This window comes from Pseudopipra pipra, chromosome 9, assembly GCF_036250125.1.
Source record: "Pseudopipra pipra isolate bDixPip1 chromosome 9, bDixPip1.hap1, whole genome shotgun sequence".
NCBI classification, from domain to species: domain Eukaryota; kingdom Metazoa; phylum Chordata; class Aves; order Passeriformes; family Pipridae; genus Pseudopipra; species Pseudopipra pipra.
Genome location: NC_087557.1, coordinates 27,074,832 through 27,092,517, shown reverse-complemented (window position 1 = coordinate 27,092,517; position 17,686 = coordinate 27,074,832). Strand labels below are relative to the sequence as shown.

Below are 17,686 nucleotides of genomic sequence, written 5' to 3'. Positions count from 1 at the left end.
CTCTATAAGTTACTAATAAATACGTATTCCTATCTACATACCTGGCTTTTTCTTCCCTTTCTGTCCTGGTACCGCTTCTGTTGGTTCATGAGTTTTCTTCATCAACATGGAGAGAGTAGCATCATGTGTGCGAAAAAGATCCACAACTTTATACAAATCAACATCTGTGATCAGATCGCAGCTCAACACCAAGACATCAGTCTGTCAAAGAAGAAAAAAAAACCCAGGCCCTTCAGAGATACAAATGACCACATATGGATTAGCATTTGAGGACCCAACAACAAATACACACATTAACTTCTTTCTTCTTTTTTTTTTTTTAACCTACAAAAAACACAAGGTCTGCCACACCCTGACAAAAATAGCTCCTGGTTTTTACCAGTGCACTTTTCTTGAGTCCTGCTGTTACTGTTGTTTGGTTAATGCTTATCCAGCTCTGGGCCATAAAGAATATGTGACCATCTAAACTGTCCTCATCTGCTCCTCCTAAGGACACAGAAGCCATGGCTTTCAAGACTGACATGAAATTCTGCAGTATTTTCAACAGCTACTTTTAGTTATATAATGATGTAGAAAAGAAACCTTTCTGAAGAAATCTTTTTTAGCTGACTTTGCATCTGGCTACAAACCACTGGAAAAGATATTTAAACTCTGTTATTTTATCGGGGGACAAAAAAAAGCAAAGACTATCTAGGATGTGATTTACTCAGTAATTGCACTGTGATGGTGGGCTCAGTTTAGAAATACATTTCCTAAAACCAGCAATACCTCATATTAAAAAAAAAAAAGAAAAGAAAAAAAAGAGGAAGTTAGGTTCTATTTAATAACATTAAATGTATTTAATTTTGATCTCAAAGGATTCTGAAGTCCCTTACCAAGTATTCAAGAGAACTGCTCACAGATCACAGAAACACTGTCACGTATTGAGCGAGACATGGCAGTTTCATTACGGTGCACACTATCAATATAATCTGGCTAAAAACTCTGACTTAGAAAAAAATTTTCTGTATTTCACGTGGGTTGTGGAATATACTGCCAAAAACCTCCTAGTTCAGCAATTACTTTCATTTAAACTAATCCTAACATAATATTTGTGCAGCATGGCCTACAGAAAAGTAGCAAGTTTCCACTTTTTGTTAATGATCAACCTTCTAAATGTGTCTGAAGAAGACAGTGTTTCTTTCGTGACATTTACCATTTTCACTTTCTGTGCTGCCATTTACCACGGTAAGCCTCCCTGCAGAATGTGACATGGCTGCCTAGTTTTCTCTTTTAAAAAGACAATATTTAATAAGAAGGGCACTAGAAAATGCTTTCCCAAACCTGAGTTAAGCCATGGAGGATCAGCTTTTGAAAACTATCTTGGTTTAAAGTAAACTATTTCAGGACTGACCTCTCATTACAGAAAGGTTTATTATAGAAAAGCTTGGTTTACAGATTTTATCTAATACTAGGAGATTTCACATTGTAGTTGAGACTAACTCATGTCTGGAATTTACATTATTTGACAGGTTCTCCTATAAATGCTAGGCAGTTTCATGTGTTTACCAATAAGGCACTGGAATTCATCATGTCACAAACTGTTGGAGCTGGATTTGGCATGCTGTGCAAAAGGTCAAGCTCTTCAATTTTCATGTGATTTCTCCCTACTTTAGTGAGAAACACCTGGCTGCTTTACAGGAAGGAACAATGTGCAGGTTGAGAATTTTATACATTCAAAACCTGACTTGCATCACTCCTGTTAACATACTTTCAAAATGTGTATTTTATATTAGAGTTTTGCCCAGGAAAAGTGCTTTAATTAGCACTTCTCTAAAAAAATCAACATACACACACTGGAAAAAAAACCAACAACCTAATCCTCTAAAGCAAGTTGCCCAGCACTCTGGAGCAGCCCTGTTCCAACATTCCAGGGTGTACAAAGAAAATAAGAAAAAAATTCAGCTTGGTATGGAAGTAAATCTCCCGCTTCACAACTGTAAACTGTGAAGAAACACATATTAAATATCCTGGAAAATCCTGCAAAATTTTCAGATATTCTGTTTTTACAGGAGCACACATGAGTTACAATATTTGTAGAAAAGGCCAAAAGGTATTCAAGACCCATATAAATAGACCTGTACTTCTCAAACTCACTCTGCAGAAGGAAGAGATTGCCAGCTTCAACTCTCAATGCATTCATTCCAGTGGTGAAAATAAGAAGTAATAAAATGAGATAGACAGACCCTCCAACAGTTTTGTCCTAAGGAACAAGTATCTCGACTTGTTAAACAAACCTTGTAATTATTTCACATCTTACTAAATGCTTTAATCTGTCACCAACGCAAAAACCCAACAAGCGTTTCATAGTTCTGACCAGGCTCCTGGGTTTTTTCTCCTCACTATAGGACAAGCCTTTTGCAAAAACTGAATGCAAGACCCCTGAGGAGCATACGGGAACAGAACCACCAAATGTCTGGTTGCCATCTGTTCTACCCATTTACTCTCCCAATATGTAAATAAACGTCAGTGAGCGCAGGGACCAGTGAAACACACGGTTGCTCTGTAAAGCCCACATTTCTGCCTCTCCTCCTGATGAGCAGAGCAGTGGCCTCAGAAGCACGCTGAGAATACACCATGAAAGGCTCTTTTGGGACTTGACAGCCTCCCCTTTGAAACACCACCCCCCTCATAAATAAAGCCCTCACTGTCTAATGGATGCACTTTTTTTTCCAGTGTACAACTCCTGAACGAATAAACTAATGGCTGAATGAAAAAATAAACCGTCCTAGAACCTTAGCAGAAGTGTGTGTTTTTCTTTACGTTTTTGGGGTGGGTGTAGAAGAAAGAAAATAAATGGTAGAGCTTGTGGGTTTTTTACATATATACATGCCAAATAAATACAGTGCACCTTTCCCAACAAGCCACGGATACAAAGAAGAGAAGCACGCACTTACTACATGCACTCATGTGCTAACAAGGGGTATGTGAACATACTTGACTTCATGAATTATGCAAACACCTAAGTACACACACACACACACACATCTCTTAATGAAATACATGTAACAATGATTACATCAACCCCAAACTATTAAACAGACGATAAGAATCAACATGAACTGATTAAAAAAACCCCAGCAAGCACACACCCCAAGCAGAACGACTGCAAAGGAAGAAAAACGCACGCACAAATGCACTCTCACAACACCCATTACAACCAGGGGCAGGACAAGGGAAGGGGCTTAACTCAAGGAGGACCATCTCATGGATGGGGCATGAAACAAATGCTTGGAATTTCTGGCATTTTCCTGCTCTGCCAAACTTCATTCGTGCCGTTTGGTCTCCTGCTTCTATGACAAAAGGGAGCCCTCGTCACAGACCGGGGGGCTCTACCCCTGAAGCTGCTGTACAGAGCAGGTGGAAATGCCATCAAGCATCATAAGTGAACAGCAAATGACTTTGGCTTTGGGAACACAGGAAAACACTGCAGTGCTACTCACATGGAGGCAGCAGCCATACAGAGCCGTGAGAAAGACAAGGAGAATACGATGCTCCTTGGTAGAGTCACCTTGGGCCTCAGTAATCCCTTTTAACCTCAGATTCACAATTTACTCATTCAAATTCAAAATTTAGACACCTATGATCCGAGTTTCAAGGAGATACTTCTCCGTCCCTACTGACTTCATGAATTATTGGAGCTCTGGGCTTCCAATCCAGTGATCACTCAACACAGAGAGTTCAGTCAAGTCAAGTACAGGCACATGGCACATAAGGCCCCCAAATCTCCACTCTACCCTTCCAACACTGGCTAACAGGACTTCACCATCAAATGTTTCTGATTCGTAAAATGGTCAGATATTATGAAATAACTTACATAGTTGATCTGGATAAATACAACAGTGTAACATAAAACATCAAGAGATTTATACAGAATAGAGAAAACAGTGAAGAAAAAACACTGAAAACATGTCAACAATTATACTAAACCAAGCACAGTATGGAAAATCTACACAAAAACAAGACTAAAAAGCAGAATGTTTCAAGAACTCAGTTCAAGACAACCGATTTAAAAATAGAAAACATGTTTTCAATGGAACTAATTCATACCACAGATCAAAAGATGGATGCAATTATATGGTGTAATATACCAGCATAAATAAAAAGCCTTGGACTTTCTCACACCCTGCATACAAAGGCAATGCTAAAAACCCTTTTATATTCAGGAATTATTGCTGGAGCCCTTATGATCAAACAGGAGATGTCAAGGTTACCACAGATAGCTGGCAGCAAATGACAAATTTTTAGTGGTGTTCACTATGCTTTTTCTATCAAGTTTAGACAAGGGCAGGACCTCATAGCCTAAACTGCTGATGGCCTTAAAAACAGCAGACTAGAAAATGAGAAAACATGTGTTACAAGGAAGCCTCTAATATGATCAAAATCAGCCTCAAGAGAAAGAGGAAGACAAATGTCAGACTGCATTACAAGCAGAAAAGAAGCAGGACATCCACAAGCAGTAGAACCAGCTCCTAACAGAACTGAAAACGGACAAAACACTGAAGTTAAAGGCTAAAAACTTCCAGTTGCAAATTATTACAGCTGAGACTTTGACAGGAAAAGAAAGAAAATCAAGAGATTAGACTGTTCCTACACTCAGCTTAAGTTAACACATGCACAAACAGAGAACTTTGCATCACTTCCTGCAGTGTCACCATACAAAGAAGGGAGAGAGGAACAAGTTATAATTACTGCTGGAATTAAGACTGAGTTTTATACACAATAGCCTGGAACTTCACCCACATGTTGCATTAACAGTGGGTTTGTGTGTAATGCTTTTTATTATTCTAAAGAGTGGAAAGGGAAAGAACAGTTTGGCTGTGGGCAAGCATTTTGATTGCTTGTTAGCGTGCTCCAGGCAAAGCCAAAGCTACCTCACAGCAATTGCATTACTCACCACTCTTCAGATCAGAAACTTACATCCAAAGCTTTAGAGAATCCCTTTTTATCTCAGTCTCCATTAAGAGCCCTCCAATTTCCACACCTGTGACCTCTTTGAAGCTCTATGGCTGTTGCTGTAACTGGAGCAGGGAACCTCATTTAGTTTTTGATGTCTGTAGGATCTTGTTAGCTACCAACTGACATGGCTGCCTTTGGCTGGGAATTCCCACTCTGCTTTTGTAATGTCCTTCATAGCAAGATTCAGAAGAAAATCATGATTTAGTACTTTGTTAGCAGACACGAAGCATTTACCCACTCTGCTCTCACCTTGCAGCAGAGCAAGTTTGCTGTAGACCAGCACCTTCATAACTCTTCTGATAGAGAACAGTTGAGGCACAGAATGTCCCTCAATCCAAAATCCAGCATCAACCTCTCCTCATTAAAAGATGGAAGAAACCTTTTTTTCTTAAAGACAGTGTGCAATGTGAAAGAGGCTTCTTAGAGGCTTCTTTTTCCCTTCTTTAAAAAAGAGAAAACAGAAAAGTCTAATGTGGGAGCCAAGGGAGTCTCTTCTAACTTCTTGGATGGCCCTGAATTCATCGGTTGAGGATATCTTAAGGCAATGTGAATGCCTTCACACACGTAACCTGTCAGCATCACTGTTTATCTTCTCAAAGAAAGTTGGAAGAAAGATGCCAGAAGCTGGGGAGGAGACTTAACCCCAGTCCCATCATATGGCTCATCCTATGCGTTGTATCAGATGGGATCATACAATGAAAACACCATTTTAGGCTATCTTCATATCTCAAGAGCTACCATCCAAAATCAATATTTTTTAATTTACATACATATAAGCTAGGAACAGGAAAGATATTCAAGCCTGGAAGGCATCCTGTCTCCTCCCAGAAGGAAGTCTTATTACCTATGCTCAAAATGACACGTGGGGTGGAAAAGGGTAATTTACAGTTCTCAGCAACCAAACCCAGAAGTTTAGAGAGGAACACAAGTTTGTAAACTTATAAAGGATGTTTTCAAAGCAGGACATCGATATTATGACACTTACTGAACTGTGAAACTTCTAGTCTGGAACAGAAGTTTTGCAATCCACCTTGTCCTCTGGTGTCAACAAATTCAATTTTGTTCTATTTATGCAGTACTCCAAAAATAATTTTTCCAGCTTTCTCCTTCAACCACATCACTCTTCTTCACTGGTTCCATTTTCTACGAGTTGTTTACCCTCCTTTAATAGCCCATCCCTTCCACTTGTCTTGCACTTAGGAAATCTACCTCAAATCAATACAGGATGCCAGCTCTACTACCTATTTTTATCTTCTAAAGAATGTTGGCTTTAGGTTCTGCTGTCTTTTTTTCTATTTTAATAAAAGAAATCTGCTACCCTTACACTTGCAGAACACTGACAATTGTCAGGCTATCAGCACACTGGGGCACTGGACTGACACATTTCATGCTGTCTCACTGGGCTCTCTCATTTGCCTGAGATCAAGAGTCACCTCCCGAGTTTACATCCAGATCCTGAGTATGCCACAGAGGAGACTGCTTTTCCCATCTAAAGGCATCCAGAAAGCGTGCACCAACGGCACAAGAACTGTGCCTGCTAAGGCTCAGGGAAGCACCTCAGAACCCAGACCCCCAAATTTGCCAGTTCATGGAGCCTGGCAAGCTAAATTCTCCCCTGGCTCAAAGCAGTGCACGAAGAGATCCCTCCTTCCCAGGCAGAAGAACTCAGGAAACAAATGGCGCTCTCCTCGTCACTCCCGTTCCTGGAAGGCAGGTTTCCAGGACTACCTGGATGGCAGCACCACCAGACCTGCTGTGCAGCTGATCTTGGACTCTGCCTCATATGAGCAGAAAGCAGAACGCGGCAGTCGGGCTCCAACCTCAACAGCAGCAGCGCAGCAGGATTGCTGCCAAAGCCCAGAGCTCAAGCCCAGGCTTAACACTTAATGTAAGCAGAGCCTTAGGCAGTCAGGTGCTGTAGTCATACACACAATAATAATAAAAAGTAGTCCTGAAGGAGCTCAACCGGCTCAACTTATTGAAGGGAAAGAAGGGCTTTGCCCACAGTCTGCAATCACCTGGGCTGCAGATCTCTCAGCAACACAACAGAAAGCAGGCACAACGGGATTCAGGGGCTGAGAATCAGTGTTCAGTGTAGGAATAAAACACAAAGTGGTTTAAAAGGAAGAATAAGTATCCTGGAATAAAATATCAAAGTATGTAATAGACTATTCATACGTACTGGTAGATGAAGAAACTCTTGCTCTATTTCAGATACACTTTCACTAAGTCATCCATAAGTTTTGGGGCTAACAGCCCTAATTACTGGGTGCAAATTCCCATACAGACTAGAGGATCATAATAGTTCCTTGCAGTCTCAAGCCAAACAGTAAATGAAAACCAAAATAAATACAGCATGTGTCCTCCGGAATCATTCTGCCATCCTGCAGCTAGTATCAGCACGATCTTAAATTAAAAAAATGGTGTGAAACTCTTTCCAAGGTCAAAACAAGTCATTACACAACACCCAGTTTCAACTCTGCTTCAAAAGAAAAACCCAGACTGATGTGCTCTGCAAAGCACAGGCTCTGTGAGACACAGCTCAGTGGCACTGTTACTGCTTGCAGCCTGCACAGGAGTGACAACCACCTGAGGGAAACCCCATTAGCTTTGTTCAAATGTTGGGGTTTTTTTCCTATTAAAACTAATCATGCTATATTAAATAAAAGCACTATTATGAACTGTAGATTCCTATTCCATTCTCCACACAATATCCCACCTTCTCCTCCTAGCACCTCTCCCATTTTTCCAGTGATATTTGGTCTGCAGCAACTGCTGTTGTAAGAAAAACGTTACAAAGACACCAAGACCTCCACTGCTTTTTGCAGCACTATGAGTCTACATCCAGAATTTTCACCATCTTCCCAAAGGAGCAAACAGAATTTATACTACAGAGGAATGCCTAAATTCGCCTCAAGAAAATCTGAACTCACATTTGTTTTTCCCTTTTCAGCACAGAACAAAGGAAAAATGAGATAACCTATGTGGGTTTCCCACATAACATGACAAAAATGCAAAATTTAATTCCAGGCATCCCACAAGTCCACTGATCTTCACCATGGCTTTCACCAAATTAAACAGTGACAGACAACCTGTGCTGAGCAAAGTGACACCCTTTGGGACAGCCTGTGCTGCTCACAGCACCACATTCCTGTTATCAGTGTTACACTGCTGTACCAGGCTGCAAAACCAGACACAGGGAAAAACCCTCTCCAGCACAGTCACTCCATGGGCTGACGTTTGGCATCTACTCCCTCCCACATTCCCCAGTAACTGGAACTATGTACTTAGGTTAACACACGCAACTGTGTTTGATCTAAACAATTCCATTTTCTCTTTCCAGGCACGAATACTCACTGAGGAATACCGCCTGCAAGGAGGCTACTTGTACATTTTTCTGGAATAACATTCCTTCCTTGCTGTCCACAGTCCTTTTTTACTTTGTTTCTAGCCTGCATGATTTCTACTCCTGTATTTTCCCCATGTTTGGGTCTTAACAGATCTTCTCTCATAGGAGGTTGGGGCTTTTCCTGGCAGTTGTGGGCATTACAGCTGTCACAATGTCGTGATTTAAACACAGTAAGTTATTTACATAAGGCAGCTGTATATACTTTAAATAGGGAAAATGAAGGATGGTTTACCAAAGTGAGCACTGCTATTTACTCCCCCAAAATGAAAACTAGTAGTAGCTCACAAAAACAGGAAAATATTTTTACCAGGACACTTTTAAACAAATTACTTCAGCTATATACATATGCAAAGGGCTTGCTAAGTCTGCAACTAGAATAGGCTGAATTTGTGTAATTCATCAGAAACCACACAGGGTCTAAATGAAAACACGCACTGTAATACAGGAGATATGCTGACCATTAACTTCTACATGGGAACCAGAGGTACTGGTTAACATAATGAGCACAGGCCTGGAGTTCCCAGGAGCATGAAAAGGATAAGGACATGCAGTGGGAGACGCAACAATTAAAACTGACAGGCATCTCAGGTCTGTCAATGACTCTTCTTGCAAAACACCTCAGGTTTTTGCCTGCCTGTATGATGGAAGGCGTCCTCTTTAGCTGACAGTGTTCAGAATAGCAAATGCCCTAATAATCATTCTTGATCCAACCTTCAGAGCTAATTGCCTTATTCAAATTTCTGATGGTTTAGCCATTATCCACAGTAAACCTGGGCAGCAAAATAATTTAATTAGCTACATTCTTATAAAGCTGGGTAAGATTAAAAAAAAACAAACCCAACAAAACAAGCAAACAAACAAAACCCCCTAACAACTGCTGGATTCTTTAACTCTTACCCTGCCAGGAAAAATAATCATCAGAGGAAAGTCCTGAACACATTTATCAAGCACAGAGTCAGGCAGTGCTGTATCATTCCCCACAGCAATACAGCCAGCCTGAGCACCTGCCAGTTTAGCTGCTTTCTACTAAGACAATCAGCTGTGCTTTGTGAATAAGACTTGGGCATCCAAGCTGTAATAAATTTTGTCTGGTGTCTTCAGTGTGGTAGCTTTCTGTAACAGACAGAGAGGGAAACAAGATGGTCCATATCCTGTGAGCTGCCATCTGATATATCTCCTTTTCCCACTAACAACATTGTGAAAGGCAAAATCAGAAAAACCAGCAGGACAGCAATTTTTATTTGTGTTTTAAACACTTAAATAAACAATATTTGCTGTCAGGTGTGCTCGAAAAAAATGATTAAATCCTTTTTACTATTTCAAAATAGATGAATATTTAGTTCAGTCTTGCTCATATACAGAGAGAGATCTTGCCTCTTCCAAATGATGAATTTAATTTAGTTTTTTTATTTCCACTGACAGTACAAAAAAAAAAATAAAAATCACCCTATATTACAGGGACTTAAGTTTTTCTTTCCATGCTCACCAAACTCTGCTCAGTCGTACCTAAAGGACTCAGATTCCATCTTGCAGCCGTTACAGCAAGCTTACTTACATCATGTGTTTGGAAAGGAGATTTTTCAGCAGAGGAAGCGAAGCGCTTAGCCATGCCCGCCAAGAACTCCACGGATCAGTGACCCTCAGCAGCATCCAGACCACCACCGTGACATCACACTTTCCACAACATGGCTCCCAAAGATGCACATACCAAGAGAATCTGGAGTTTCAATCTTTGTTTATTTGTTCAAAGGAAGTTGGTTTTTCTTCTTCTTCTTTTTTCTGGTAGCTTTTTAGGGTTTGTTTTGCTTTGCTTTTTAAGAGCTGTATTGCTTTCTAATCTTGTTTTTTGAAACTGGGAAAACCAGGTGGACCACCTGAGATGAAATGCTTCACACACAGGCACTCACCAGTGATAGCAGCAGAAGACAAGCTGATTAATTCACACCATATTAGTCAGGGCTTCCATTAACCCAACTGAGGACTCATCAAGGAAGGAAAATATGAAATTATTCCATTGCTGTTACTCTGCTGGAATGCCACATTTTAATCACTGGCTGGAGTATACTGAGCTGAGTGACACAAGGGAGAGAAATGCTTAACAGAAGATAAAAATAATATAGACTCAGTACAAATGCTTGATCCAGGCACACCCAATCCACCTCCTGCTTCAGCCCGAAACAGGGCTTCATGATTTAACCAGGTCTCTCAACCTGCTGCCTGGAGAGGCCCCAGCCTGGGAGGTGGTGCCAGACAGCAGCTGTGTGGGTCTGGTAAAATTCGGCACAGGAAACAAAATGGTCAAATATTAGAGATGCCTAAATTTCAGAGGAACTCATTTGTAAACTACAGTGACACCCCTTGCCATTTATTTTTTTCACCAACAATCTACAATCCACAAAAATGGCTGCAGCAGCCTGATGGTACAAGTAGAGGGTCACAGAAACACAGTTCTCAAAGGAGTTTACTAAGTCAGAGTTTTGCCTCTTGCCATTCCAGTGATCAAATTCCTTAGTTCATTTAAAAACAAAAGTACAACAACAAAACAGATTCTCACTCTAGGATTTTTGTCTTGATTACTCCTGGAAGACTCTCTCACAATCCTATTCTGCTCTGATTAAAACCTTTCTGTAGTTTTCAGGCTATTTTCTCATAGCAAATTTAAACACAATTATATTTCACTCTGAATATCTTATCTCCTTTTCTAGTGTTTGTCCCACATTTGATACATTTGAGTTCCACACCTGTTCAGTAATCCTGGCAAAAAAAACTTCTCAAGCTTTAAGAAATAGTATTAATTTCTGATCTCTACCATAAAAAATACCTGATACATTCTAGTCTTGCACTTACCTTTCTTTCCTCCATCAGAGTGGCTGCTCACCAGCCCCCTATTCCAACTAGTACATTCTGAGATATTGCAATTTACTCTTGGGCTCCTATTATAAATTTCTTGTTTCTAATCCCCAAAATCATGAGTTCTGTGTTACCACCCAAAGTCTATGTGCTATAACTGTGCTATAACATGGTGGTTGATGAGACATATATTTTGCATACTGGTCCTGTAAATCATCCAGAGGAGGTCTACTAAACTGCAAGAGAAGACCTTTAAGAATGGTATTAGAAGTCAAATAAATGAAGACACATATCTGGACTGAAGAAGTCACAGAGGAACACACTGGAGGTGATAATCCCACTAAAAAGCCCCAAAGGATGTACCAGAAGACTTTAAAATATGACTTGAAAAAAGTGTGTCCACCAACACTGTTACAGAGGAAAAGCCTCCCTAAGCAAGCCAGGAGATTTCATCACATAAATTTCAAGAAACATCAAAATAAGTTCACTTTTAAAAAGGTTACTCCCCACAATAATGAAAAAACATCACTGAAAGGCAAGCGGCCTACAAAACAAAACTGCATCATCTCCTACCCCAGTCTGCAGCAGACAGCACTCATATCTCTTCCCTTGCTAGGAAGTGTATCAGGTATCACCACAAACTGTCAAGGCTTTTACCCATTTCCCTATTACTCAGATTCAACTCACCTGAAGGCTCCAGCCAGTGCTGCTTACCAATGAAAATCAGAAACAAGAACTACTGATAGTTATTGAGGAGAAAGCAATTCTACATGATTTTAAAGAAAAGCCACAGCTCTTACACTGACCCCCTTCCACAGTGCTCTGGGCAATTAACAATCTTAGGATGCTAAATAAAAATAAATAAAAACAAGATCATGGAAGTTATTAAATTATACCTTAGCACCTGCTGTGTCCACCTGCAACACCATCCTTAGTTTACAGTGGCTTGATCAATGTACTGTATTACTAAAAATGCCAAACTGATCATATTTAAAACCCCCTCAGTCTTGAAGCAGTATGTGTGAGGAAATTTGAAGACAAATCCAGAGCAAGATTAGTGTTTTCTCATCATCTGTGGAAGAGGTATGGAGTTAATCGTTCATGCTCAGGGCTAGATTAAGCCATCCTTACATTCGAATGGTTTGCTCTTTTGTCCCTAATGAAAGTTCACCCTTTAAAGAACCCAACTCTTAAGAAAGCAAATTATTTCTTCCCCTGTACAGATTCTCCAGGCTGCTTAGCAAAGCATGCAAAGGCAACATGCCTCCCATGCCTGTAATGGCTGAAACAGTGACCAGTAACAGCCTGAGTGATGAAGCAGGAAAGATATTTAAAGAGAGCAGAATCAGAAAGTGATAGGAAAAAAAAATCTGGATGTGGAAAACGAGATTTCATGAAGGAAAGTTTGATTTACATTTCATACAAAAAGAATTTTTTACACCTATGCTAACTACTTCTTTTTTTCCCTAAACATTTCCTGACAGGTCAAGAATATTCTTTAATGCAAATAATAGTTTAAGACAAAAGCAAATTGTCTCCATCAAAGCAGGAGACTAAAACATGCCCTATAGAGACAAATGAAAGCACAGATTCTGCCCTAAAGAGCTCCTAGTCTGCCTTAACTAACATACATTGGACAAGGTAGTATTTACATATTACAGACTTAGAGATGACTTTGCCATTTAATATATAAAAATAATTTTCTGAAGTTTCAAAGTAATTATTGACAATGATTCTTGAAAAGAGACATAAATTGGGTGAGAGTACTGCTTTAACAGATTTGGAAACTAAGGGTGCAACAGCTTGATTCATAGCTTGTTACAACCCATCAGAATTGCTTGGTTTATCATAACTGTTCACTGTCCTAAACAGATTCAGTGAAAGGGTTTTTCCACTGCTTTGAAGTTTTTCGAATGCTGACAGTCATGCAGTCAAATAAATCCATGGCAGTGCCTCTTTTTGTGTCCTGTAAGTCTTGCTGGACCTGTCTCACTTCCACGTGGCAGGTGGGGCAATGACGCAAAAGGCACTGAAGTTTTCACTAACCAAAACACTTCAGAATTACTGTATTATAATTGCATGTGTGAACAACTGAAAGAAAACTGAAGTCAGAAGGCATTTGAAATAAATAAAATCAATGTTCCTGTAATGAATTGACTCAGCTACAGGAGCAGACTGTCATCTTCCAAAATACATTAAATTCCTCTATACACCACGCTCTTGCCAAGGCCCTGTGTGGAACAGGGGAGCTTTCTTCACTCTTCAAGACCAGGGAAGACTGTCAATCCAAACCTGGAGGCACAAAGACTGGCTTATTTCTCTGTCTAAGCTAGAACATGAGGTGACAAAGACCAGTAAACACCACTATGGTGGTAAAGCTGCAGTTCAACAAGAGCATTGTTGTACCATCAACTGTGAGTCTACACAGTCTATGTTCCACCACTTCCAATCCTACAAATAAACAATAAAAGAATTAAGCCTTTACAGCTTTATTTTCATTTTCATATTTTGAAAAGCCATTCATCAGCAGTCCTGCAAAAGATGAGCAGAAAACTAGGAACTTAAAGGGCCAAAATGATAAAACTGACAGTGATATTAAAAGTATACCAAAAAACAAAGACTGGACATTAAAATGATACCCATGGAAACTGTCATAAGGCACACAGACTATAGCAGGATCCTGAAACCAACTGCATTTCAGGGCAATGATGGGATTGTCCACAGGAGAGCAATTAAAGGATCTGATCAATTGCTGTCACAAAGTTCTTAAACAAACTGTTTTCATCTCCCTGTATAAAACAAAACATTTCAGAAATATATTAATAAGTCCTATACTCACTTCTTGCTTTTTGACAACATAATTGTAAGTGCTGCACTTAGTGTAAAACATTGATGTGTCAGCTTCCAGTACTGGTACAAACCTCTTAAATGATCCCAGGTAAATACCACTTCACCTTGTTATGCCTCAGTTCTCAGCCACAGAGCTGTGAGGACAAACTGGTTAATGGTGTTTGCTATTCAGACCCCAGAACTGAATGTTTAATAAAACCAAACCAAGTAAGTTAATTAAAGAACTACTGGTAAAGAACAGGCCAGACTGACATCCAGGCCTAGGAACCCAGAATGGTAAACTTACAGGACCAAGTATTCTGTTGTTCCATTATTTCTCAAGCAGGTGCCTATAGGAATCAAGTTTAGCATAATATTTTTATTGTATGCAAGATCCAAGAAAAGGATACATTCAGACTTGTAATGAACATAAAAACCCTAATGAAGCTGCTACCTTGTCAATCAGGTGTAGGCTGAGACAGCCAAAAATAACAGGAAGAGTTCCAATAGAGCAAAGAACATGCATCTACTATATCAACTCTTGAAGCAAAGATGTCAAAAACATTCCTGTGTGTGCGGAGTGGGAGAACAGCAAACAGAAACTTGAACAGGCTTCCTTTGCTCTCGTGAACTTCTGAACAACCAGGAAAGGGTAAGACTGGCAGAGTCAGCTGCTTGCTACTATGAATGAACACAATCAGCCTTACCTGCCCCCGAAAACACCGGCACCAAAAAGGGATAAAACAACAACACAAACTACGTTCCCTTAGTCCTTACAGGTTTTGCACGTGCCTGCTCTCATGATACTACTGAATGCAATTCTGCAAGTCTAATCTTTTGACATCTAATCTTTAAATTATAAAGCTTCATTAACCAAGGTGCAACACAACAAAAAGGCCAGAAACTGCAGGCACAGCAAGCAGCAATGCTGCGCCAGTGGGACTCCCTCAGTCAAATGCTAGACAAGGCAGCAAGTCATGAGATGTCATGCTTTAGAGTGCTTTAATGCACACCTCAGAATTTGTGATCAGCAGTTCAGCTACCCTTTGACACATTTCTTACTGTGCATTTATAATCTTGGCTTTACTCCCTGTCACTTGCACTGCACACAAGCAAGTTGTCTATACTGTGCCACGTTACCTCACTTTCATTGAGCATACTTGCTCTTCTGTCTGTGGGCAATTAACTCAATTTGCAACAACTAAGTTTCAGCAACCAGTTTAGAACTTCTCATCAGACTTTTCACATGGGTTGCAAAAAGCCTGCTAGCAAACTGTGGCCACAAGCAGCAGTTGTTTTCACCAGGGAAACTCATTCTTCAGCGAGATCCCTCTGCCGCTACAGTGCAAACACAGCCAACATACAGCACCTTTTCAGCTACCTCTGCTGTGGAGTTCTCTCACCTCTATCACACAGGAGAGGGTATACCCTGTAAAAGGTGTACCAGTGGTATGCATTTACTAGAGGAATGACTCCAAAATACACAGAGCAGCAATCTGCTCAAGAACGTAGTATAGACTTCTTTCAAATAAGAGACCACTTTGTCCTCTGTGCCCCAGACAAGCAAGACATGGAATAAAAAGGGCAGAAGCAGCAGCTGCTGTTCATACACAGCATCTGACTTAAGAAAACTTGTGTGGTTTTCAGTGCTACCTCACATCTTCTCTAAGCCTTTTTTCTGAAAAATAACCAGAAGATCAACACTGCCGCCTGTGAAGACACAGACTATTTTCTGACTCACACGCACTCTACTTGTTGTCTCCCAGGCCCCCTGAGCAAACCTGCCTGGATTGCCAAAAGGAGGGACACCCAGACAGGTGGGTTCATTGCTGATCAGGCAACAGAACTGTAAGGTCAGGGTCCCATTTTGCAGTGCAGAGGTATTTCCTTACTGCATGCACATGTTTAAAAAATAGTGCCAAACTGCGTCGTGACAGAGCACAATTCTCGTGACAGAAACATCCCGTTCAGTTAAACTGATTTTGTTGATTGTGATTTTCGGTTTATATATTCTCTTTGCCCTCGAAATTATTCTAGTCTAGTGCATTAATTCCTTGTAGAATCTCTCTCGTTGTGCCACCTACACACCCGTATTTTCCAGGAAATTTCACTTTTTCTCAACTGGAGTCTTTCTCTTGGGAGTACACAGCCTGTTACACTGCAGTTGATTACCTTCAAAAAGAGCCTGAAGACAAAAAGACACCTCAGAACTTAAGCAGCTCATTGATGTTCTGTTGCAACATTTACACAAATAGTCATTTTGGCTAAGATGGCCTAAACAGACAGGGAACAAATCAGAGAGATTAAAGTGTATGACAACAACAAAAACAAAATTCCATCCAGGATCACAGCAAGAGCTCCGAGCAGCATTTCTGCCTTACATGGGAGTGTTTTAATTGTGCAGCTGGAAATTAGAATTCTATAAACTCGTGGTTTTATTCGAACAGCAGCCCTTTATCACATTTGGGCACTGTTTATCGAAGAGCTTACCATATGACCAGGTCAGCAAAAGCATAGGAAAAGCAGAAAACTGAAGCACAGCACAAATCACTGGCCCAACAACACAGGCAAGCCCGTGGCAGGGCCAAGAACTGAAGTTCCCTGGGCATCTTCACATTGCCCAAGCTGAGATAGCAATGAATGTCTGTGCAGAACTACTTCCCCAAGCACTACGTGGACAACAGCTCTCACACATTTTATCAAAAAATTGTGTAAACAAATACAACCTTTTAATTACCCTGCCAGAAAGCTAACACTGACTAAGGAGCAGCCAGTGCCCAGGCTGGATCTGCTCCAGCCTTCCTAGCTGTCAATTCCAGCCATTCAGAGTCTTTGTTTGAGTTCCCCCATGAGGTGACCTTTACAAAATTCAGCTCTTCTGAAGATCAGGAAATTTGGTTACGTGCAGTATCATTACATGGGACGCTCTTAAAACACAACAAAAAAAATTATTATAAACAAATAGCTCTCAGTCAAGTTCAATAAAAGACAGCAATACCTTAATTTTCTGGTGAATATGCCTCAGGGAATCTGCTGTACCCATGTCCATGTTGTCACTGATGCACACAAAATCGAGCTTCATTTTTGTGTCCAAGTTTAACATCTTTTGGATTTCCTTCCTTGTAATCACAATGACCTCTAGGACAGAGGAAAGCGAGATGAGACCAAGCAGAAAAAAACCTAAATAATATGATCACAAACAGGACACACTATTTTATTTAGAAAGGCTGATGGAACTGTCAAAACGCTTGAGTAACATGACTGAGTTCCACACTGAACCAAAACCAAGCTCTTTTGGCAGCAGCAACTTTTGAAGAAGAAAATTAAAGTCCTAATGAATATGAAAACAATCTCTCCTGCTTTGTGTGGGTGGAGGTTGTTACTGAAAGTGACACATGCATGTGTGGCATGAATTGTTAGCAAGACAGAACAGAAACTTCTATCCTTAATGAGCAACCTCAAACCATCTGTCCTCAAACAGACCAAGGAGACCCTGCATTAATGTCACCAACACTTCAGAGCTCTGTCTTTTGCTGCCCTGATCCTGTGTAATCCTCTGTGGACAACACCACCAACCACAGCATTACAATACAATGGTTA

At 40.4% G+C, this 17,686-nt stretch overlaps 1 protein-coding gene across 2 annotated transcripts in view; it reads right to left on the bottom strand.

The window, feature by feature from the left end:
* The window catches only part of EIF2B3 (eukaryotic translation initiation factor 2B subunit gamma), a 99,879-nt gene that overhangs the window by 79,004 nt on the left and 3,189 nt on the right, over positions 1-17,686 (bottom strand). For both annotated transcript variants that reach the window (XM_064665391.1, XM_064665392.1), the window contains exons 2-3: positions 17,085-17,224; positions 42-201 (exon numbers count right to left, since the gene is read on the bottom strand). In XM_064665391.1, coding sequence (XP_064521461.1) covers positions 42-201; positions 17,085-17,224 — 300 coding nt within the window. The remainder of the gene's footprint in view (positions 1-41; positions 202-17,084; positions 17,225-17,686) is intronic.